Source organism: Alosa alosa, chromosome 3, assembly GCF_017589495.1.
Source record: "Alosa alosa isolate M-15738 ecotype Scorff River chromosome 3, AALO_Geno_1.1, whole genome shotgun sequence".
Taxonomy (NCBI): domain Eukaryota; kingdom Metazoa; phylum Chordata; class Actinopteri; order Clupeiformes; family Clupeidae; genus Alosa; species Alosa alosa.
In genome coordinates this window covers 19445560-19465145 of record NC_063191.1, presented here as the reverse complement: position 1 = coordinate 19465145, position 19586 = coordinate 19445560, and the positions used below count along the sequence as shown (strand labels likewise).

Below are 19586 nucleotides of genomic sequence, written 5' to 3'. Positions count from 1 at the left end.
CATAGCGCTCTTCACACACTTAAAAAAAGGTTCGCTTGGCATGAAATCTCATCATATTTCTGAGTGGATCTCTCTCACAGCCCTCCAGTACACACTCCAGCTAGGACTAACTTTAATTAATTTTATCACATGCTCTTGGATGCAATTAAGATTTTTCGTACACTATCCCTTGCAGAATGGGTAACGGGCCTGGCTAGGAGACCCTCAGGAAATAAGGAGCTTTTCTTTGGAGACACCTTGGTGTGTACCCATCTCCCAGATAAAGCAATTAGACAGCCCATTAGTGCTTGCATGCGTGGAGGAGGCCGGCGCGGCGCAGCGTGGTGTGGCAGCCATCCATGGGCTGGGTGGAGAGGAGAGGGGGGCAGGCTGCTGCTGGGACACGCAGGGAAAGCTCCAGAGAGGCCTTCACAGCTAATGGCACGCAGCTGAGTGGAGACAACAGAGAGGGCGGCGTCGCAGGACAGCTGAAACTTTCTGCTGAGGAGTGTGTGTGTGTGTGTGTGTGTGTGTGTGTGCCAGTGAGAGTAGTTTTGTTCTTGTATGCGTAGTGACCGAGTTATAGTGTGTGTTTGTGTGTGTGTGTGTGTGTGTGTGTGTGTGTGTGTGTGTGTGTGTGTGCGTGTGCATGTGTGCCTCTGCCTGCCTGTGAAAATGCAACACAAAACAAACATCTTGAGCGGTGTGTGTGTGTGTGTGTGTGTGTGTGTGTGTGTGTGTGTGTGTGTGTGAGTATGTGTGCGTGTGTGTAGAAAGTGTTATATGTAGAACTCTGTTTATTCCAACTCTGTGGAAAGACATCTTGCCTTTGGGAGCCAAATAAAAACAGGTGGTTTTGAGGACAGAGAGTGACAGAAAAGAATGTCTTTCTCTTTACTGTCTTTAACTAGATGAACTGTGATGACACTAAAGCCTCCTGATGAGGTGAAGCTCCACATCAGTGTTGGACACTTGAGGAAGGTGCACCATACACAGACACAAGGAATTGGACCTGTCACAGTCTTGGTATTAGTTTGATGATTATTGTAGCTGTCACCAGACTGTGTGTGTATGTGTGTGTGTGTGTGTGTGTGTGTGTGTGTGTGTGTGTGTGTGTGTGTGTGTGTGTGTGTGTGTGTGTGTGTGTGTGTGTGTGTGTGTGTGTGTGTGTGTGTGGGTGTGTGTGTGTGTATGTGCATATGTGTGTGTGTGTGTGTGCGTGTGTGTGTGTCGGCACTCTCTATCTCTGCTGTCTGACTGACAGCATTTCCTCCACTGCTGGCATGGTGGCAGACAGCTGCTGTCCTGTTGTCTGGAGCTATGTAAAAGCAGACAGTTTCTCACCAAGCCTTGTGACAGAAAAGGAACGAGACAGAGACCACCAGCTTCTTCATACATCAACAGAAATTTCAACTTTAAAGGCCATGGCTGCTGATTAGACTAGTGATCTTTAGCCTGGATTTGCCACCACGAGGGTTTCTTTAGAGCGCTTCACACTCCATCTGAACAATGCATTCAGTTGTCAAATGTGCTTTGTGTACTGGCCAGACTGTAAGGGGGTTAGAAATTGTTACAGTGAAAAATAGCATTATAATATAGCAATCCTTAGTATAATAAAACCTCAAAGGGCATTTTTAATCACCTGAGGTGAGATTTGGCCTGATGGGCTGGTAAGATGTTGGAGAGGAAGACCCACAAGTGTCATCCTTGATTGTAATTGACCATTAAGAACATGGAGAGAGCGGGGCTCCACATCAGGCCAGTTGACAGCGGGTGGTGTGTGTGTGTGTGTGTGTGTTTGTGTGTGTGTGTGTGTGTGGGGGGTCAACATGATGTGTGCTGTCAGATTAGAGCAGCATGTCACACGGGTGGAGGAAAGCTCGCTGATGGACAGAGCAGATAGCTAGCTCTCATCTGCTGAAGGAGGAGTGGAGGAATAAGAAGTGGCACTATCGACCTCCGCTGATGGGGTCACTCAATTCATTAAAACACCAGTGACATGTGGCTCTGGCGGCCAGGCCCGGCTACAGCCCCCCCAGCCTCTGGTGTTGTCCGCCGGACGAGAGGCTTACACTGTGCTGGTATATTTACTCTGCGAAACTAAGAAAAGGAATGAGGTCGGAGTCAATACGGCCAGAGCTGGTTGCTTATTGGGCCATTGATTAATTTTTCTCAAGCTGTGTCAGATGGCCTCTCTTCTCCAGAACATTTTGGACACCACTGAGCAGTGAGCATGGACGTGACCAAAATGAAATGGGCTTCTGTAATCACGTCAAATGGGCTATTTAGTATAACAGAGTATTAAACTGTGAGACATAATAAGAAAGTAATATTAAACGAGGTACAAAATCATTGCTTTTTACATATTCTTAGTTCTAAAGATTACAAAGCACTCAAAACATGATTCCCTCTCACTAAAGTGTTGTTTACCCCACAGACGGCCATGTTTGTTAGGGTTTGTCACACCCCAGCAGGTGGAGTTGCTGACTACAGCTGCTGCAGACATCTTTGTTGTACTTGGCTTTGTAGAAACTGTAGATGGTGCGTGTGTGTGTGGGGGGTTGTGTGTGTGTGTGTGTGTGTGTGTGTGTGTGTGTGTGCCGCATGTGTGTGTGTGTGTGTTTTGGGACCTAAAAAAAGGGATGGGATGGATTTTCTTTCTGTGCATGTGAACTCAATGCTTTGAGAGGTTGAGTGATGTTCTCCCATTAGCCACTACTGTTCCACGCTCTAAACTGCCTGCTTCAGCTATTTCCCAGTGACATTATAAAGCTCCACACCCACTCAATGCAAAGTGAAACTCGGGGCAAATAAATATGAGATGACCTCTAGTTTCTCTGTTATGGGGCTTTTATGGAAGAGAAGACTACCACACCAACGCAGTCGGTAAAATATATGCATGAGAGCAGACTTCAGTGGTGAAGTACAGTAGGATTCTAAAAACACACTTACCGGTCTACAATTATAACTTTTAACCTTTCACAGATTGCCTACCATGAGGACCAGTAAAGATTTCCTTCATGTGCAGCCATTTGAATTTTAAGAGGACCACACAAAATCACTCAGTGAGTAGCCAATCATGTTGGAACTGTTCCCAGTTAACTAGCTTCAATATTTCGGGCTTTCTTCTTCACCTCAAAGTTAAAACAATTTCAAAGCTGCTCCTGCTCTTTAATAGAGGGCCAAGTTGTAAATAAATTGGCCATGTCTTTCCACTGTGTTGGGGAGGAGGGTGTTTGCTGCTTTTGTTCACGCAGCACAAAACACAGATATGAGCAGTCAGCATAACTGGGTTAGGTGAACTGAAGCATACATCGGAGCGTGTACATATTTTTGGAGGCCTTATGCAAGAACATACCGTATCTGAATCTGTCGTGCATGACACATCACTCCCATCCAGTGCATGCAACACTTACTCATGCATGGTCTTTAGCCAAGGCCAGTGCCAGGAAATAAGGCCCAATACCAAAAGCCACTTCATCACAAAGATAAGCCCTGAAAATGCCACCAATAATTTGCACCCAGTCAGCATCCCTGCCTAAATCAAGTATGGTGTAAATATCAGAGTGTGGCAGTGGAGCAGGCACCCTGGTGTGGGGTGTGACCCAGGCGGTGGGGCTGGCTGTGGGAGGGAGCGGTCGGCCCGTGGGCATCTGTGGACCCCCAGATCCCCGTCTCCCTCCAGCCCAACATCACTCACGCAAAACTGGCTGAACGGCATCAGCATGGCTGCTTTCCACACATGGCACTAAATTAGCCGGAAAAAACGGTGCAATGAATTGGAAGTGTTGAGGGATGGACTGTTCTTTTTTTCTTCCTTGTGCTTCCCTTCTTTTCTCTCTCTCTCCCTGCTGCTCGGCGCAGATATCTATTCACTAGGCTGTTTTAAGTCCTTCTGAGTGCAGTGCCACTGAATGAGATGTTAATAATAACAGCACATACAGCTAGCACATACAGGGAAGGGGAGGGGTGGGGTGTGTACTGTCCAGATATGTTTTAGGGGGTCACTGAATTATTTGCATCATAACAAGTAGTCACATTTAGACCAAGCTATGTAAGACACACACACAACACACACACACACACACACACACACACACACACAAATGAGTGAGAGAGAGAAAGAGACACGTCACTGAGTATATGGTCAAGGGGTCCATGCCCAAAATCCAGCTGAGCCTATGACTCAGACAAGGTCCTGCATTAATAGACTAGTCCCCAGTGTTTTGCCTGATAGTTCAGGTGTCTGCTATTGCAGGATGTACATTATAATGATTAAAATAAACACCAATATCACCAATATTAATTTCCATTTCTCTTGGTGATCAATTTCTAATTACAGCAATGCTCTAATGAGGTTAAGTCAATCATGTTCAGCAGAATGGAAAGCAGAGTGCAGTATTAACTTTGTTATAAAAAAACAAAGATATTGAAATATATCTTTAAGGCATCATTTTGTGTGTGCAGGACTTGTATTGCAGTACAACACTATTGCTGACAGAATTGCTTAATCACATTAGCACCATCAGCACCCCAAATGGTGAATCGATTGGAATATATGCTGATGTATTCTTAATGTCTCTCAGCTAAAGAGATTAATCACGTGGATACAGTAGATGCTTGGATGCACTATATTGGAAAGTGAAAATATGATATACACTACAGTCTAGTATGCAGTCACAACAACCATTAAATTTATGATTTTGGTTTATAATTCACACCTACACACACGCATACCTATTATGCCTGATATTGAAGCAATATGATGACAGTAGGAAATGTACTGTGCAACTGCCTAATTAGATTTACTCCTTCATTTCACTCAAAATGGTAAAAAAAGACTATTCATGTCTACAATAAACAAGGAGAATCTTACATAATTAGTTCAATGTCACTGCCTCCATTAGTTCCACTGACAACACAATGCATTGTATTGGGAGACCTCATCAACTCTGTTATCATTTCATAGACACCCAACAAATACATAAAGGTTTAATCACCATTCCATATCAATGTTTGGACAAGGACCACCATCACAATAATAACAGCAACATCCAAATCAGAAGTGAGTTTAAAAACAGGAGAGCCATAACTACATTGTGCTATGAAAATAAAAATAATATTTTTATAAGCTATTTTTAAGCTAAATGGTAACCCTGGCATAACAGCCTTTAAGATGACAAAGGTACTGTAATTACGACTCCTGTGTTAAGCATTTATCTCCCTACATACAGCATGTAGCAGATGTATTAGAACATCATCACAGGCGCAGGGTAGGCTGTAGGTATTAAAACATAATGACATCACAGGTGCAGGGAGGGCTGCAGCTCTTACCGTCCTGTGATGAGTAAGAACAGTGTCAGGATGACCAGCAGGGTGAAGCCGCCGACGGAAGCTGTGACAATGACCAACACCTGGCCCTGGTCAGCGGCCATGTCTGAAGCTTGGAAGAGAAACAGAACAGATCACAATGGGACACACACACACACACACACACACACACACACACACACACACACACACACACACACACACAAATAAAAATAGACGCAGTCTAGGTACAGGTTACATATACATGCTCTCAGATAAGATAAGTGTGATGAAATACCCCAGTGCTTACAAATATGACATTGTGATAATGATTGTTTTTTCCTGACTGGTAACTGATGTTACTCCGAGGAAACACCTTCAGCATTCTTAGAGATGCAATTCACCCTGAAATTACCATTTAAAAAGCAATTATTAATCTAAAGCTTGATTTAACATCCAGAAATGTCTTCAATTTCCCGTTATTACACTAGATTAATCATGGTTGAAAATAGAAACCTTCAGAAAAATATCACATATGATGCAAATCAATCAAAATCAATCAATCAATCAATCAATGGGAGAAAAAAAACAAAGAGGAAACAAAAATAAAAGAAGAGAGGAGAGAGAGAGGAGAGAGAGAGTGAGAGCGAGCGAGCGCGCGGGGGGGGGTCAAGCACTGAGGGTGCGTGAGGGGAATTCAAATGGGCATCTCTGATGCTGGGCGACAGGGATGGACAGGGGTAATTAGCAGCCCTCGTTTGATGAAGAAGGGGGACTGCAGATCTCAATAGCAGATTACTTCACAGGAACTTTAACCCAAGACGGGTCTGGTGCGCTCGGCAAAAAAGGTCTAATTAATGGAGTGTTGTGTGATTTGCAGTGAGCTAATGAGTGTTTTACGCAGCCACTGGAGGCTGGCGCGTCAGAGCAGCGTGTGGGGGTCGGCCAACCCTAACATAACAGTCTATTCACAAAGCCTCGCAAAGCACTTCACCTCTCTCAAGCTCTCCTCCCACCACAGGCCCTCGCCACAGAATCAGCTCAAATAACCATGGAGAGGTGGAATGAGAAAAATGTTCAATGACCTGAAGACTACCTATTTATTACCTAAGAGATATTTATGGCATGGTGTCAAATATAAAATCATAATAAGAAATAAGAAAAAAAAAAATAAAACAAAAAGATAAAACTGATTGCTGAAATGCTTGGGGTACTGTGTGCGAGTGAGTTGGCGAGTTGGCCGGCGAGGTTATGAACATAATAGGTTCATGCTCTGTCTACAATCCACTGGCTCTAATTTGATTGTTCTCGAACCATTGGCGTTTATTGTTGAGAGCCAGTGAGCATCCCCTTTATCTGGGTGGCATAATGGCAATAAATGCCAGAACCTTTTTCAAATGTGATTATCCTTTATTTCCGCATGCGGGCCGGATGAATATTCAATGTGGCTGAGTGAGGAGGGCTTCGGAGTCTGCCACGCAACAGGGAAAAGACCTGGCCCCACAGCAACAGCTGCGGCACACAAAGAGAAAGCACCCAGCAGATGGGATGGCGAGCCGAAAGCCTTACCTTCGTCTCCCGTCTCAAACTCAAACTTGGGGCTGTAGCTGGTGTAGCCGGCGGGGGTCCGCGCGCGGATGTGGAAGACGTAGATGGTGGACGGCTTGAGTCCGGCGATGATGACACTGGGCACCTTGCTGCGCGTGGAGGAGTAGCTGAGCTGTTCGTGCTCCTGAAGGACACGCCAGAACAGACATGTGACCACCGGGCTCCCCCATGGCCACACCACATTGCCACATCTGCATACGCCCAACACACAACTGCCCATTACAGTTATTGTATAAGTATAAGTATAAGTATATATACTCTTTTGATCCCGTGAGGGGAAATTTGGTCTCTGCATTTATCCCAATCCGTGAATTCCCGTAATCCCGACACAGTGAGCTTCCTGCTACAGCTGCGCTCGGGGAGCAGTGAGGGGTTAAGTGCCTTGCTCAAGGGCACAAGGGCCATTCCTACTAGTTGGGGTTCGAACCGGCAACCCTCCGGTTACAAGTCCGAAGCGCTAACCAGTAGGCCACGGCTATGTGTAATGTGTTTTACCTGAAATAGAATGTGTTATTCTGACTGATGTAAGAGCCAATAGACAGCACAGTGTGTTCTGCTGTGGGGAGCTTCTGTACCTTTTCATAGTACTTGATCTCATAGTCCAGCACGGGCAACAAGGGCTGTTCCGCTTCTTTCCAGGAGAGGGCGATACTGTTCTGGGACGCCCAGTCCTTCTGCACCATGCCCACCAGAGAGGGACCTGTGGGGGCGCGGGAGAGGTTAGATAACCTGCAGCACCTCCGTCCATCCCTCCTACTCCCGCTCCTCATTAGTCTGCATTACTCCTGCTAATGAGAGGAGTCATATGACCCTGCAGATGACTGGGGGTCGCCTGCTTCACGGCCCTGCCAACACTGACACAGGACCACAGCCATCCACCAGGAGACTGCCAAGGAGGAAATCTCCCCCTAATGTATTCCTCATGGCCGGAGAGCAGGACACATCAACACTTGATCTAATTACCACATCTATTCTACACAGAAATATTGAGGACACTTTCAGACATAATAGTTCTACCACACATGCAAATAGATTGTGTCTGTGACATATTGTGTATGATGTAAGCCTCTCTTATCAAATTCCAGCCAGTGAAATCGATTCACAGTGTGAGACTCAGCAATTTTTCTGCGGCATGATTCCTTTGTGAGGCATTATTTGGAAGCGCAACACTGGTTAATCTGTCAGTTAAACAGATTCAGGTGCTGGAACTTTCAAATGGCCTCCAGAGTTTTACACCCTAATCCAGGATTTTACACCAATAATTTGCAATCACTGGGGGATGGGATATAACACAAATTTAAAGCAAGGATATTACACAGCTTTTATCCAGCCATTGCAACGCCAGAGCCAGACAAGTTTTCTTTACTAATTGAAAGCATGGGTATTTGTCTGGGGATATTAGATCTGCGTGAATAATATTAATGGTCAAGACTCAATTTTCACTGAGTAAATGTGCACTCTTGGCACACTAAAAAAGCCATTGGGTAATAATAACGTTGGTGTAATTAATGACCCATTAGAACTATAATTGTGCAAGTAGAGAGGGAAGTTCTAAGAGATGAAATAGATGAAAATGACAAAATTGTGTGCAATACAAGTAGCCATTCTTACTGGGCTGCATCCTGACCTGTCCTGCTGACCTGTCCTACAGTACCTCCAACCCTAAATGATATGCCCATGGTATGAAAAGCCAATTTGCAGTATAACACAACCATGCGCACACACACACACACACGCACACGCTAATCCTTGAGAACAAGAGAATCATCCTGTCTCTCCGGCTCAGTCATGGGTAGTGTTGCCTTTTTCACCCTGTGCATGTTACAAGCTCACACACTTAGCATAGGTCAGCTCAAGGTCTGCGGGCCTCTCTGTGTGTGGAGCAGGCTCGCAGTCCACCCTTCCCCTGATCCGTTTGTTCACACTGCCCGTCTGCTGATAAGAGAGCGTTCGCACACAAGGCCGACCGTGAGAGAGGCTGCCACACCCTGCCTGACCACCACTCTCATGCATCTGGCCAGAGCAATGAGACCGTTACCAAGCTCCGCCAGCGCTGGACAACAGTCAGACCACCTCCCCCTCTGAGCTCAGCTGACCAGCTCGTGAGCAGCGTCTTCTATCTCATCAGGTCAGAGGTCAAGGCAAGCCAGCATGCCAGCCAGCACAGACTAGCATCTCCTTTCAGGCTATGTGTGTAAATGCCAGCCAATAACTCAGATGATGGGGAATTCACGCAGTGTTTCTCTGTGCTGGATTCTCTGCTCTGATTATGAGGGTCTGTCATAAGCATGTGCCTTTTATTATCACTGATCATAGCCAAGTTTCCAGGGAGGTCAACGGAATTGCAATAGGCTCTGGTTTCAATATGGTGTTGCAGTATATTTACTCAACTGCTCTCTGAGAACAAAGTAAATATTGGCCTGCAAGACTGAATTAAATCAGATGGTAAGGACGGAGTATAAAAGATTTAACATTTTACTGGCCCAGAAGTGCTGCTGGGTGTTTTTTACACCATTAATACAAGTTCAAGCATCCCCCTGTCAAATGAAACCAAATGATATAAACTGAAAAAATCTTCTTAGATTGGATTTGGGGTAGTATTAGTAATAGTCTGGTGAATTTAAAGGATGTTGAAATATTTTTCACAAGAAAGTCCAAACATAAAATGTACTAAAGGTCAGCATGTTAGTTCAGTATTGCTTGTGCTTGCTGCACAGCAACTATAGTGACTGACAGTGACAGTTGTGTATAGTGCGTTGCCAACTGCAGTCTAGCACGCCAACACAGAAAATCACTGCCCCCACATGTCTGACCAGTAATTCCAATGTTACAATCAAGTTTGACTAAGCCAGGGTATTCATTCAAAATAACAGCTGGCCAATTGCAAATATGTTACTTCATTGCCTGAGAGATCATTGAGCAGAGTGAGGATGTACAACTGGGGTTATTGGCACTCTGAATGACTAATGACAAAGATCAATTCCAATCTGCACTGAAAAATGTAAATTAAGATTTCTGTGGGGAGGAGTGTATATAAATCCACCCTCTGTCTCTGTAGCTCAGCCTTATGGTGATTCAGGGGCTCTGTTTCACTCCAATTAAATGTGCCGTCTCCTTAGACAGTAAATGGCTGGGGCCATCAGGATTTTTCAAATGTGTGCCGCTGTTTATGGCAAAATAATTGACTTGATGCCAAAGCACATCATTCAAGAAGAACACAAATAGATTAAGAGGGGGAAAAAAACAGATTCTGGTGCCTCTTTGTCATAAGAGAACGTTCCAAATGTCTTGTTCTCTTGCAGTCTAATTTGTTTGACTTTTAGTTTGGAGTTGTATATGCTGTGACATCATCCCTGACCATACTTTAGCAACACAAACAAACAAAACACAAACAAAAGTAAAAGGTAACTAGATGTACTGCATAGCGGTGCAAAATATGACCGCCGCTCAGTCCTGTACATCCTTTCCACGAAAATAAATCACACTAATCAATTTGTCTCCATCTTTTACTCCATCCCACACTCTTGAAACTTTTGTGTATGCTTGTTTGGCATGCCTGTGTGTGTGTGTGTGTGTGTGCGGCTGCACAGAAAGTAGCCTACTGGCGCTGAAAAGGTGAATAGATTGTAGAATAGCCAAAGAAGTTGTAGCATTGTTATAAAACCTTTAAAATATCTAAACAATCACAAGTAGGGCAGTTCATCACAGTTCATCCATTGCAACTGGATTGATGAAAGGTCACTTACACTTGTAGGCTACATTGTATTTGGGAAAAGCAAAAGGTATCAGCATAATGTTATATTTTTATTTATTTATTTATGTATTAATAAACAAAAACATCTCTGTCAGTTCCATGCCGTTTTCAACAGCTATCAAAAACAAAAGGTCATTTTTGGATAGATGGATTTTTTGTGAATGTTTCTTCTTCTGCATAAGATTTTAGTCATCTTTAGTTCATGTGATACTTTATTGTCAATGCACAAATTAAGTAACAGTAGTCTGAAACGAAATGCTGTTTTACATCTAACCAGTGGTGCAAATAACTGACATGTCCAAATGGGCCTTGATGAAATGCGTCGCTAGACTGTTCATACACATTTTAACGGGCCAAAGTTGAAGAGCTGTTGTCCGTTGTTGTTCGTGCAAATATAGGCTGATTCATGTTCCCTTGCATTGTGTAACTGAGGTCCATGGCTTGTCTGGCTTTCACCAGACCAAGCTCAATCTTTAAGAAATCAAAAATAAAAATAGCGGGCAGATCAGGCTGGGTTCACCCAGCCTAGTCCATAGGCGCCCGATATTGTTTAATTTTCCGATTGAGATCTCCACGCTCTGGCTATTCTAAATGCAAAAATGCATCAGGGAGTTATGACAAAACTGTAACTAACAAACTAGATCCTATTAGAAAGCTGTTAGCTTCCCTAAGCTACAGGTAGGCCTATAAGGTAGGCCTATTTAAAACATAAATTGTCAATAGGCTATGCTGGCGACACAAATAAAATCTCCTTTGGAAACCAATGGCTTACGCCTTACAGTATCAAGCGGACTTAAACTGCCATATCGTGCGAAAAGTTGTAATAAAATTCACGCAGCTCCATGAGTCAAGGAAAGCGCGAATGAAGTAGCCACTTCTAAATGGGACCCACTACATAGTAGCTTAAGGTGTGTTGCTAAAGCAGCCATAATGAAATGAAGGTGTCATTGTTTGGATACTTCACACACACGTGCTTTTTAATCTCACAGACTACAATTACCAAGCTGGAATCAAAGCACATCGATTCCCCTCTCACACCCTGCACGCACTTCAAACAAATAAACAGGCGTCTCAGTCTCACGCATGTATAGGCAAAACTGTATCAGACCGGTGTAACGTTGGTAAATCTTCCATTGCACAGAATGATTTTTGTAGCACGTGCAACAAATGACAGTCGAAAGATACAATTACAGTGCTGCTATCAATTTGCTTGGTATAACCGCATTTATAGTTTTCTACAAATGCAATCAAATTGGCCTCCATCACTCAACCAAAGCTAATGGTAACATTATTGTACCTAGGTCCTTATTGATATTATAAGATTAACGTACCTGCAGTAAAAACCAACCATGTCCGATAAACATTCTCAGATTTATTTCGGCTTCAAGAAGAAATGGGAATTACATTTCATGTGAACATCATCCTATCCTTATTAGACGTTCTCTGCCGTAAACTACAGTCATTGTAGGAAGCATCCATTGTTTTTCCAACCCGCTTTTAACTTCCAACAAAATTACGTCTCACTGCAACGATGCGCCATCTAGTGGACAAACGACTACTTATCGCCAATACTGGAAATGCAGCCATGATGATGATAAATATTTTTGGCTTTCTTTTAATCCTACTGAATTTGTAATTATGTATCAGCCGTTCTAATACGATAGTATGTGCGTACCTGTGTGTGTGTGTGCATGTGTATATGTGTGCACCGCCATCTACAGGCCAATGAGTGTACAGTCACTATGTACACATAACCTACATTTTTTTAGACCCCCTCAATGGATGAAATTCTACGAAACTTGGCATAACCCCAGAGAATGCCAGGTCAATCAAACACATAAAATTTGGTGCAGTTCTGAACATCTTAACTGAAGATAATGGCGATTAAAGCAGAATGATATTGCATTTTCATTTTTTACCAGGGGGGGTGCAAATCACAAATGAGCGATTATGGGCCAGGTTGATGTGGGCCCTTGAGACCAACATACCATAAAAGATTCTTCATCCTCAGTGCCACGGTTCAGGTAGTTAAAGTCTAGTGGGGCTACATACCCACCAAATTTCATGTGCACCGGTGTTTTGGTGTCCCGGGTCTCGTTGACCAAAAATTCAGGAAGTAGAGAGGGGGAAAAAAAAAAAAAAAAAAAAAAAAAAAAAAAAAAAAATTTGACAATCATTATATGACCGCTTTGCTAGCGGCGGTCATAATAAACATCACTATGTAATTGATTATATCATCACATGTTGTAGTTCATGATAAAGGCTGACACTGACACATTGCTTTATAAAACAGCTGCTCAATGTAAATCAATACATAAAACAAGATCCCAAAATATTGTTTCACATATCTGTTTCAATATTGCTACATGCTGAAAATAGAGGTACCATATGTTACCAACTGCTACTTGGCAAAGTAGCAAATATACAAATGCTATTTTGATGTGAATTTGAAGGCTGTGACAACCCCAGTGCTTACACCAATACACTAAAATAAGCACCTAAGGAAACATGTTTGTGTCTTCACTTACAGTAGGTACATGTATCACACTCATTTAAGGTAATTTCTGGGGAGACAATATTTTGACAGAAACAACAAATATCACAACCTCCCAGCTAAAAGAGGGGAAAAACATAACACTAACCAAAAAACCTTGTTTTCACTGTGTGTTTCTGCAGAGACAAAACTCTCAAGATAAAACATCTGCTCACAGAGAGACCCACACACCTCCAGCAGGTGAGAAACGGGTTAAGTGAAGATCACATATCTCAGTGTTCTTTTCCACGTGCTCTCTGTGAGCTACAGCATTGGGCAAAGCTACTGGAATCACTAAGAGACCATGACACAGGAGGCTGCCCTTGGGGAAAATGTATCAAATGCAACAGAACTGAGCGCAGAGAGAAAATCATACACTTATGGAGAGACCATTTAGAGAACTGGTTCAGCTCAAGTTGCTGTAATGTGACCATAAATTAGTGGGACACAACATGCATTTCCAACCTAAAAGCAAGTTCAACATGTCACATTAAACGGTGTTACGCCACAGATAAAATGGTATCGTATCTATTTCCGTTGTCCATTAGGCAGAGCTGTAAAGTGTTTATATAAATGGTCTCCCTCTCGCTCTGGCTGCCTGTGAAAAGGTACCTTGAAAAGCCATTAAAATTCCCAGTCAATTACAATGCTCAATGGATAGATTTAGCATTCAACCGTAGTTAAATTCACAAGCTAAGCTAGAGCAAACTAATGGAAACTCATTAAATGTGCTTGACCTGCATATGATTTTAATTAGCTTTCCTCCCCTAAAGGTTTCCATTAACTGCTTTCCAAAATCAATTCGGCCTGTATTGATGCCATACTATGTTTAAATGATTTTTGTGCTGTGCTAATGAATCACTAAAGAGAAACATACAAGTGTCAACCAATTAGTAAAGACAACCACTGCATGCAAACCTGAGCCAGGTCTGCAAAGCATTCAGCATTTTGAATTTACTGATAAATGGATAAATGGACTGATAATTTGAGATGACTGAATAAGATATTTACGACAATGTTCAAAACAACTTGATGAGGAAGTAACGTTTTGAACTCTCATCCCTGTTCCTCAACATACAGTAAAAACACACATAGCATTATTTCTTCTGCCCTTCTCACAACTTGGAACCTTTCCTCCTCTTCCTGTGTTTTTGAGCAAACGCAGGACATCTCAGCTCCACCACACAAACCACAGGGGAGCCCCTGCAAGGCCTGTCAGGTCCAGTCCTCCCAGTGTTGGCCACTGGCACACTGAGCATGTTGTCCTGACCGTTGGGCAAATGACCCATTCCTGCATGACTGCGGCTGATAGTGGCTGTGCAGACAGCACAGTTAACCACGCTGTAATTGTCAGACGATAAACAGAGAGATTTGGGTTGTGCATCCTACTTTCAGAGACAATCAGGGCATCTGCTGGATAATTCAAAAAGACAAACACAACATTGTCAGCTTATTCATATATGGAATCTGACAGTGCCAGATCGATGGAACTGTACCTTTATTTCTGTATTTCTGTTTATCAACTTATCAAGAACTGTAATGGCCTACAACATTTCTACAGTTTCTCTTCTCCAAATCATCACAACGAAGGATTCCATTGTAACACTGATGTCCACAGACATGTAAACAGCCATCACTGTCAGCTATAGAGCGACTCATCATGCGCTAGAAGTTTTCCCCTAAAGTGGTGCGAGGAATGAATTCAATCCAAAGCTAATGCCATGTTCTACACATGCAATGCACACAGTTCCCACTTCCCTTCAAGCAAGGTCAGAATCTGGTCTGCAAAAGTGAAATGTCATCATATCTTGATCAGCTGTGCGTGGACAAGTGCAGAGGGTGTGAGAAGGCAGGACAACTTGCCCAAGTTCAAATCCTCTTTGTCCTCAAAGTGAGCCACTTAATTGGAGAGTGTGGTGAAGTAAACTCAATCAAAGAGGTTAATTTAATATCGCTCAACGTCAGTGTGTTAACCTCCCCAGTAATCCTCTAGGCGTTGCATGGAATGAGGAGGACTTGGGACGGAGTGTAATGAATATAATTGTGGCGTCTCTGGGGATTGGGAGGGCACGCACGGTGCCCAGGATGCCATGGCTCTGTGCAGAGGAGGGTGTGTGTGTGTGTGTGTGTGTGTGTGTGTGTGTGTGTGTGTGTGTGTGTGTGTGTGGGGGGGGGGGGGGGGGGGCTAATGATCCCAAAAGTTGATCAACCCCTGGTGGGGAGTCATTAGACCATGTGCACAGCTCCTGTGATGTTCGCTCTTGTGAACGAGTTTCTGTTCAGCCGACTTTCGGCACTCCACACAGGGCTGTCTAATTGGACTTTTTTCACCCTGCAGGCTGAGGACCCCGCTCACCCCAGCAGCAGGGTACAGTTTCTATCGAATTTAGCTGTCCTTGTGTGTTAGAATAGCAGGGAATCTGCTCTTTCTCTCCCTCACTCTCTCTCTTTTGTCTCACTCTCTGTCTACCTCTCCCAGACTATCTCCCTCTCTCCTCTTCTCTCTCTCTCTCTCTGAGGGTTTCGGCTTACTGCACTCTGCTTTTACTCCCCTTCCGTTTATAGAATGACTTCAGTAAGGACAGACTTTCATTTCTTTCACCAAAGACCCATTGTCTGAGCTGCCCTCTTCACCCTCAGCAAAATCCATCTGCCCAAGGTCTGAGCTGTGCTGCTCCTTTTCTATGCTGACGTGTTGTACCGAGGAGACAACATGTCTTTTTTAAATATACCATTTCACCCTAGTGTGTCCGATGCTAGGCCTAATCAAGGATTCACTCCTAGAAAATATAGAATTTAATGAGCTGTATCTTTAATCAGCCAGTGGAAGAATAAATGAGATGTTAATACATGGAATTAATAAAGAGTGTTGCTTCAGGGGCAGTTTACACAGATCCCAGGAATCAAAGATGTAGTTGGTTATTTATGTCTGCTGTTGGAGCTCTGGGAGTTGAGGTTAAATGTAGACTTGTAAACTGTTCAGACAGCTAAATATTTCACTGGAGCCCAAACTATGAATACCAGAGCCAGTACTCCAGCAGAGCTGGTGCACACCTGTGATTTACACTGGTAAACGGGCTCCTTTGCCTTACAGTGCACAACGTGGCAGATGTTCCCACCACGAGTCATGTCCAATTTATCATCTGTATCTGCTGAACACAGCAGCCCGTCCTGGTGTGGTTAACAGTTAATTAAGACAATCAGTCATGGAACAGAGAGTCTGAGAGATTCAAGCTCCTCTCTTTCTCACTTTCTCTCTCTCTCTTCTCTCCATCTCTCTCTCTCTCTCTCTCATGCTGGAGGAAACTAACAGGCTAAGTGCCCTGACCATCTGAGCCTCACTCAGAGTCATGACATGGGACACTGAGCTGCGAGACAGGTAAGAGCAGGTGAGTTGCACATTTTAATTGGGAACCAGGCTACAAGATGATCCGTCTGCTTTTCCTGAACTGGTAATTTGGAAATGCAATGAGGTTTTATAACAGGCCAGTGGAAGCAGCCTTGGACCAGCCCTCTGCAATCAATACCAATTTGCCCCTCTTTCTCAGAGGTAATTAATGAGAAGAATGGAATTATCTCACTGTTGCCAATTTATGTCCAGACCCACCAAAATCCATCCCATGCCGGAGCTTAAGTGCTTTATTAGGGAGGAAAACCTGATGGGGAATGCCTGTGTGAACGGTCTTATATCCATAGGAAATAGGATACTTTTTACGATGCGCCATAAAAGCAGGATTTGATTCAGCTCACTGCAACAAACTGAATAGGAGCATATTCATTACTAATGGTCCTCTATTTAATAAGGGGATTATTTGTCTTACTAGGGTGAGGGAAAAGACGACAGAAAAAAAATAAAGGCCTGACACTTTCCAGAGATCTTAATTACAGCAACTATACGCCAGACATTACACCAACCCAGTGGTCTCCAGAGGCCTATTTTGGGCACTGTCATTTTACTGCACTCTGTCGTTGCCTGGCATCCAAGATAGAGAGAGGAGGAGAAGTCAAGTGGCATAAATAGATGCCCTTCTGCATCTCTTGTGTATCAGCCCTCCCAGCCACAGAGACTCCCATCCTCTCCCTGACTCCCCCCAGCAAAGACTACATCCAGTAGAATGGAACTGCAGGAGTAAGCAAAACTGTTTCTCAAAAGGCACTTTGGATGCATTGTAAGTGGTGCAGACTAAATGTGGGCTGAATGGAGTAAGCTGTGAAGTATCTGTCTGTGGGACTATTTCACTGCTTCCTAGAACAGTAAGACTGCTGATTTATTACAGCATGTCACAGATGGAAAAGGGAGTCTTTTAACCAAAGAAACTAATGCATAATGATTTCCCCTTTAGTCTCATCACGGGTCGGGTCAAGTCAAGTCAAAGTTGATCAATTCTAAAGCTGATTTCCAAAGCAGTGCTGAGGATTTGACAATCCAATCTTTTGGTATTACAGAGCATTTTTCACAATAATAATACCAATTAATTTCATCGCAGAGATCTCTGACAGTTAGTTACAGTATTTGACTTGGAAATGAAATAGCACCATAACCTACAATGGTGATTAGAGAAATAAATGGGGCACGGTCTTTCAGGTGTCAAATAATAAGATTACATTTTAGCAGCTCAAGAAAAAATGAGAATATTAATCAAATATCTTTTTTGCTTTAAATGAGCCAATCCTTAAAATGGGATAGTCATTAGCTGAAAGGAAATGGACCTTGCAGTGGAAAAGATTTTTGATAATAATAATAATACAAGCATAAATCATGTCAAGCTGAAGACATGCCTAATGACATTACATTAACGTTACTGTCTTTCCCACCTGCTCTGAATATAACACTGTATCTGTGTAATGGGAAAAGAACATATTATGCAATTCTACACATGGCCATTTACCTCACAATAACACATGGAATCTAGGTTAAAAGCTGTTCTCTTATTTCTTTGCTCTTTCATCTCCAGGTATAACGAAATGACCAAATCAGAGATGGCTGAGCTAGTAACACCTTGTACATGAGAAAATCTAGAGGTGTTTTCCCCTCCACCGTTTCTTACTCCCTTTAACAGCGTTGCTAATAAGGAGATGTACTTAATTGCCTAGTCTGTTCTCACTACCCACAATTACCCTTTAACAGTTTTATGGGACTTTGACTGCTTGTTAGCACAGCAACACATACACACAAACATATACACATGAATCTATTTGGTAAATAGCTGTGGCTGTAAATAGCTGTGTGCTAATCTGCATTGAGATAATGTTCAGGTACACCAGGGTGTCTAATTCCAACCCCTGCCAGCTGTGACATGGAACCTCTCATCACCCCTGACCAGCACACTGCATGCCTGATCAACAGCAGCCATTTTGTTCTGCCCTCTCTGTGGCTATGGTGGCATCAGATCTATCTCTTTCTCTCTCTCTCTCTCTCTCTCACACACACACACACACACCCTTTCTCTCGCTCTCTCCTTCCCACCCTTGCTCTCTGCAGGGCTCGACCAGCTGCACCCTGAGCTCTCCTGGAGCAGGGCGAAGGCCAGACAGATGGCTCGCTGCGAAAGACGCCAGCACGCCCAGTCACAGGAGGAGGACTGGTCAGGCAAAGGCCAAGGGTAGGAACAGGCCTGTACTGATCTAGCCCAAAGTTAAAAAAACAACAATATGAGGAAAACAACAAAGCACAGTCCTCTACAAAAGGAGTGTTGTCAACAGCTACAGCAACACCTGCCTCTCCCTCTCTCTCTCCCTCTCTCTCCCACCCTCTCCCTCCCTCTCTCTCTCTCTCTCTCTCTCTCTCTCTCTCTCTCCTTTGCTGGCTGCCACGGGCCAAGGGCCTGTTCAGTCAGGAGACGTGGGGAGTTGCAGCAACAGATGTCTGTGGCTTGTCAGCCTGGGCATCCTGCCTCTCTCTACAGAGCTCCAACTCCCTCTTCTGCAGTCCCCCCTGCTAGAGCAGCCAGACAGCCACCAGCACCTTCCTCACATGTCCACATGACAAACAACCATGATGGGGGTTGGACAGGTACACTCCAGGTAGGTAAAAATACATAGAAATAGTCATAACCTAAAATTCCATTTTAATTTTCTAGATGCATTAACATGCACTGCCATGCCTAGTGCATCTAGCTTCTATTTATGTTACTGCACTGATTTGCTCTGTGGATGCTTACAAAGCACCAGAGCCGGACAGTAACGGAGTACATTTACTTGAGTACGGTACTTGAGTAAAATTTTGAGGGATCTGTACTTTACTCGAGTATCATTTTTGGAGAGTACTCATGACTTTACTCAAGTACATTGTAGAGACAAATATGGTACTCTTTACTCCACTACATTTCCATTTCTATCCATAACTGTGAGTACCCGTTACTTCTTCTAAAAAAAAAGGAAAAAAGAAAAATCTCGGAAACC

At 43.6% G+C, this 19586-nt stretch overlaps 1 protein-coding gene across 4 annotated transcripts in view; it reads right to left on the bottom strand.

Annotated features, from left to right (window-relative positions):
- Positions 1 to 19586, bottom strand: part of LOC125292328 (ephrin type-A receptor 6-like) — a 110460-nt gene that overhangs the window by 15364 nt on the left and 75510 nt on the right. For 2 of the 4 annotated variants that reach the window (XM_048239547.1, XM_048239549.1), the window contains exons 6-8: positions 7473 to 7597; positions 6859 to 7021; positions 5314 to 5422 (exon numbers count right to left, since the gene is read on the bottom strand). In XM_048239547.1, the coding sequence (XP_048095504.1) occupies positions 5314 to 5422; positions 6859 to 7021; positions 7473 to 7597 (397 nt within the window). The remainder of the gene's footprint in view (positions 1 to 5313; positions 5423 to 6858; positions 7022 to 7472; positions 7598 to 19586) is intronic. The other 2 variants (XM_048239550.1, XM_048239551.1) reach the window with 1 other exon arrangement.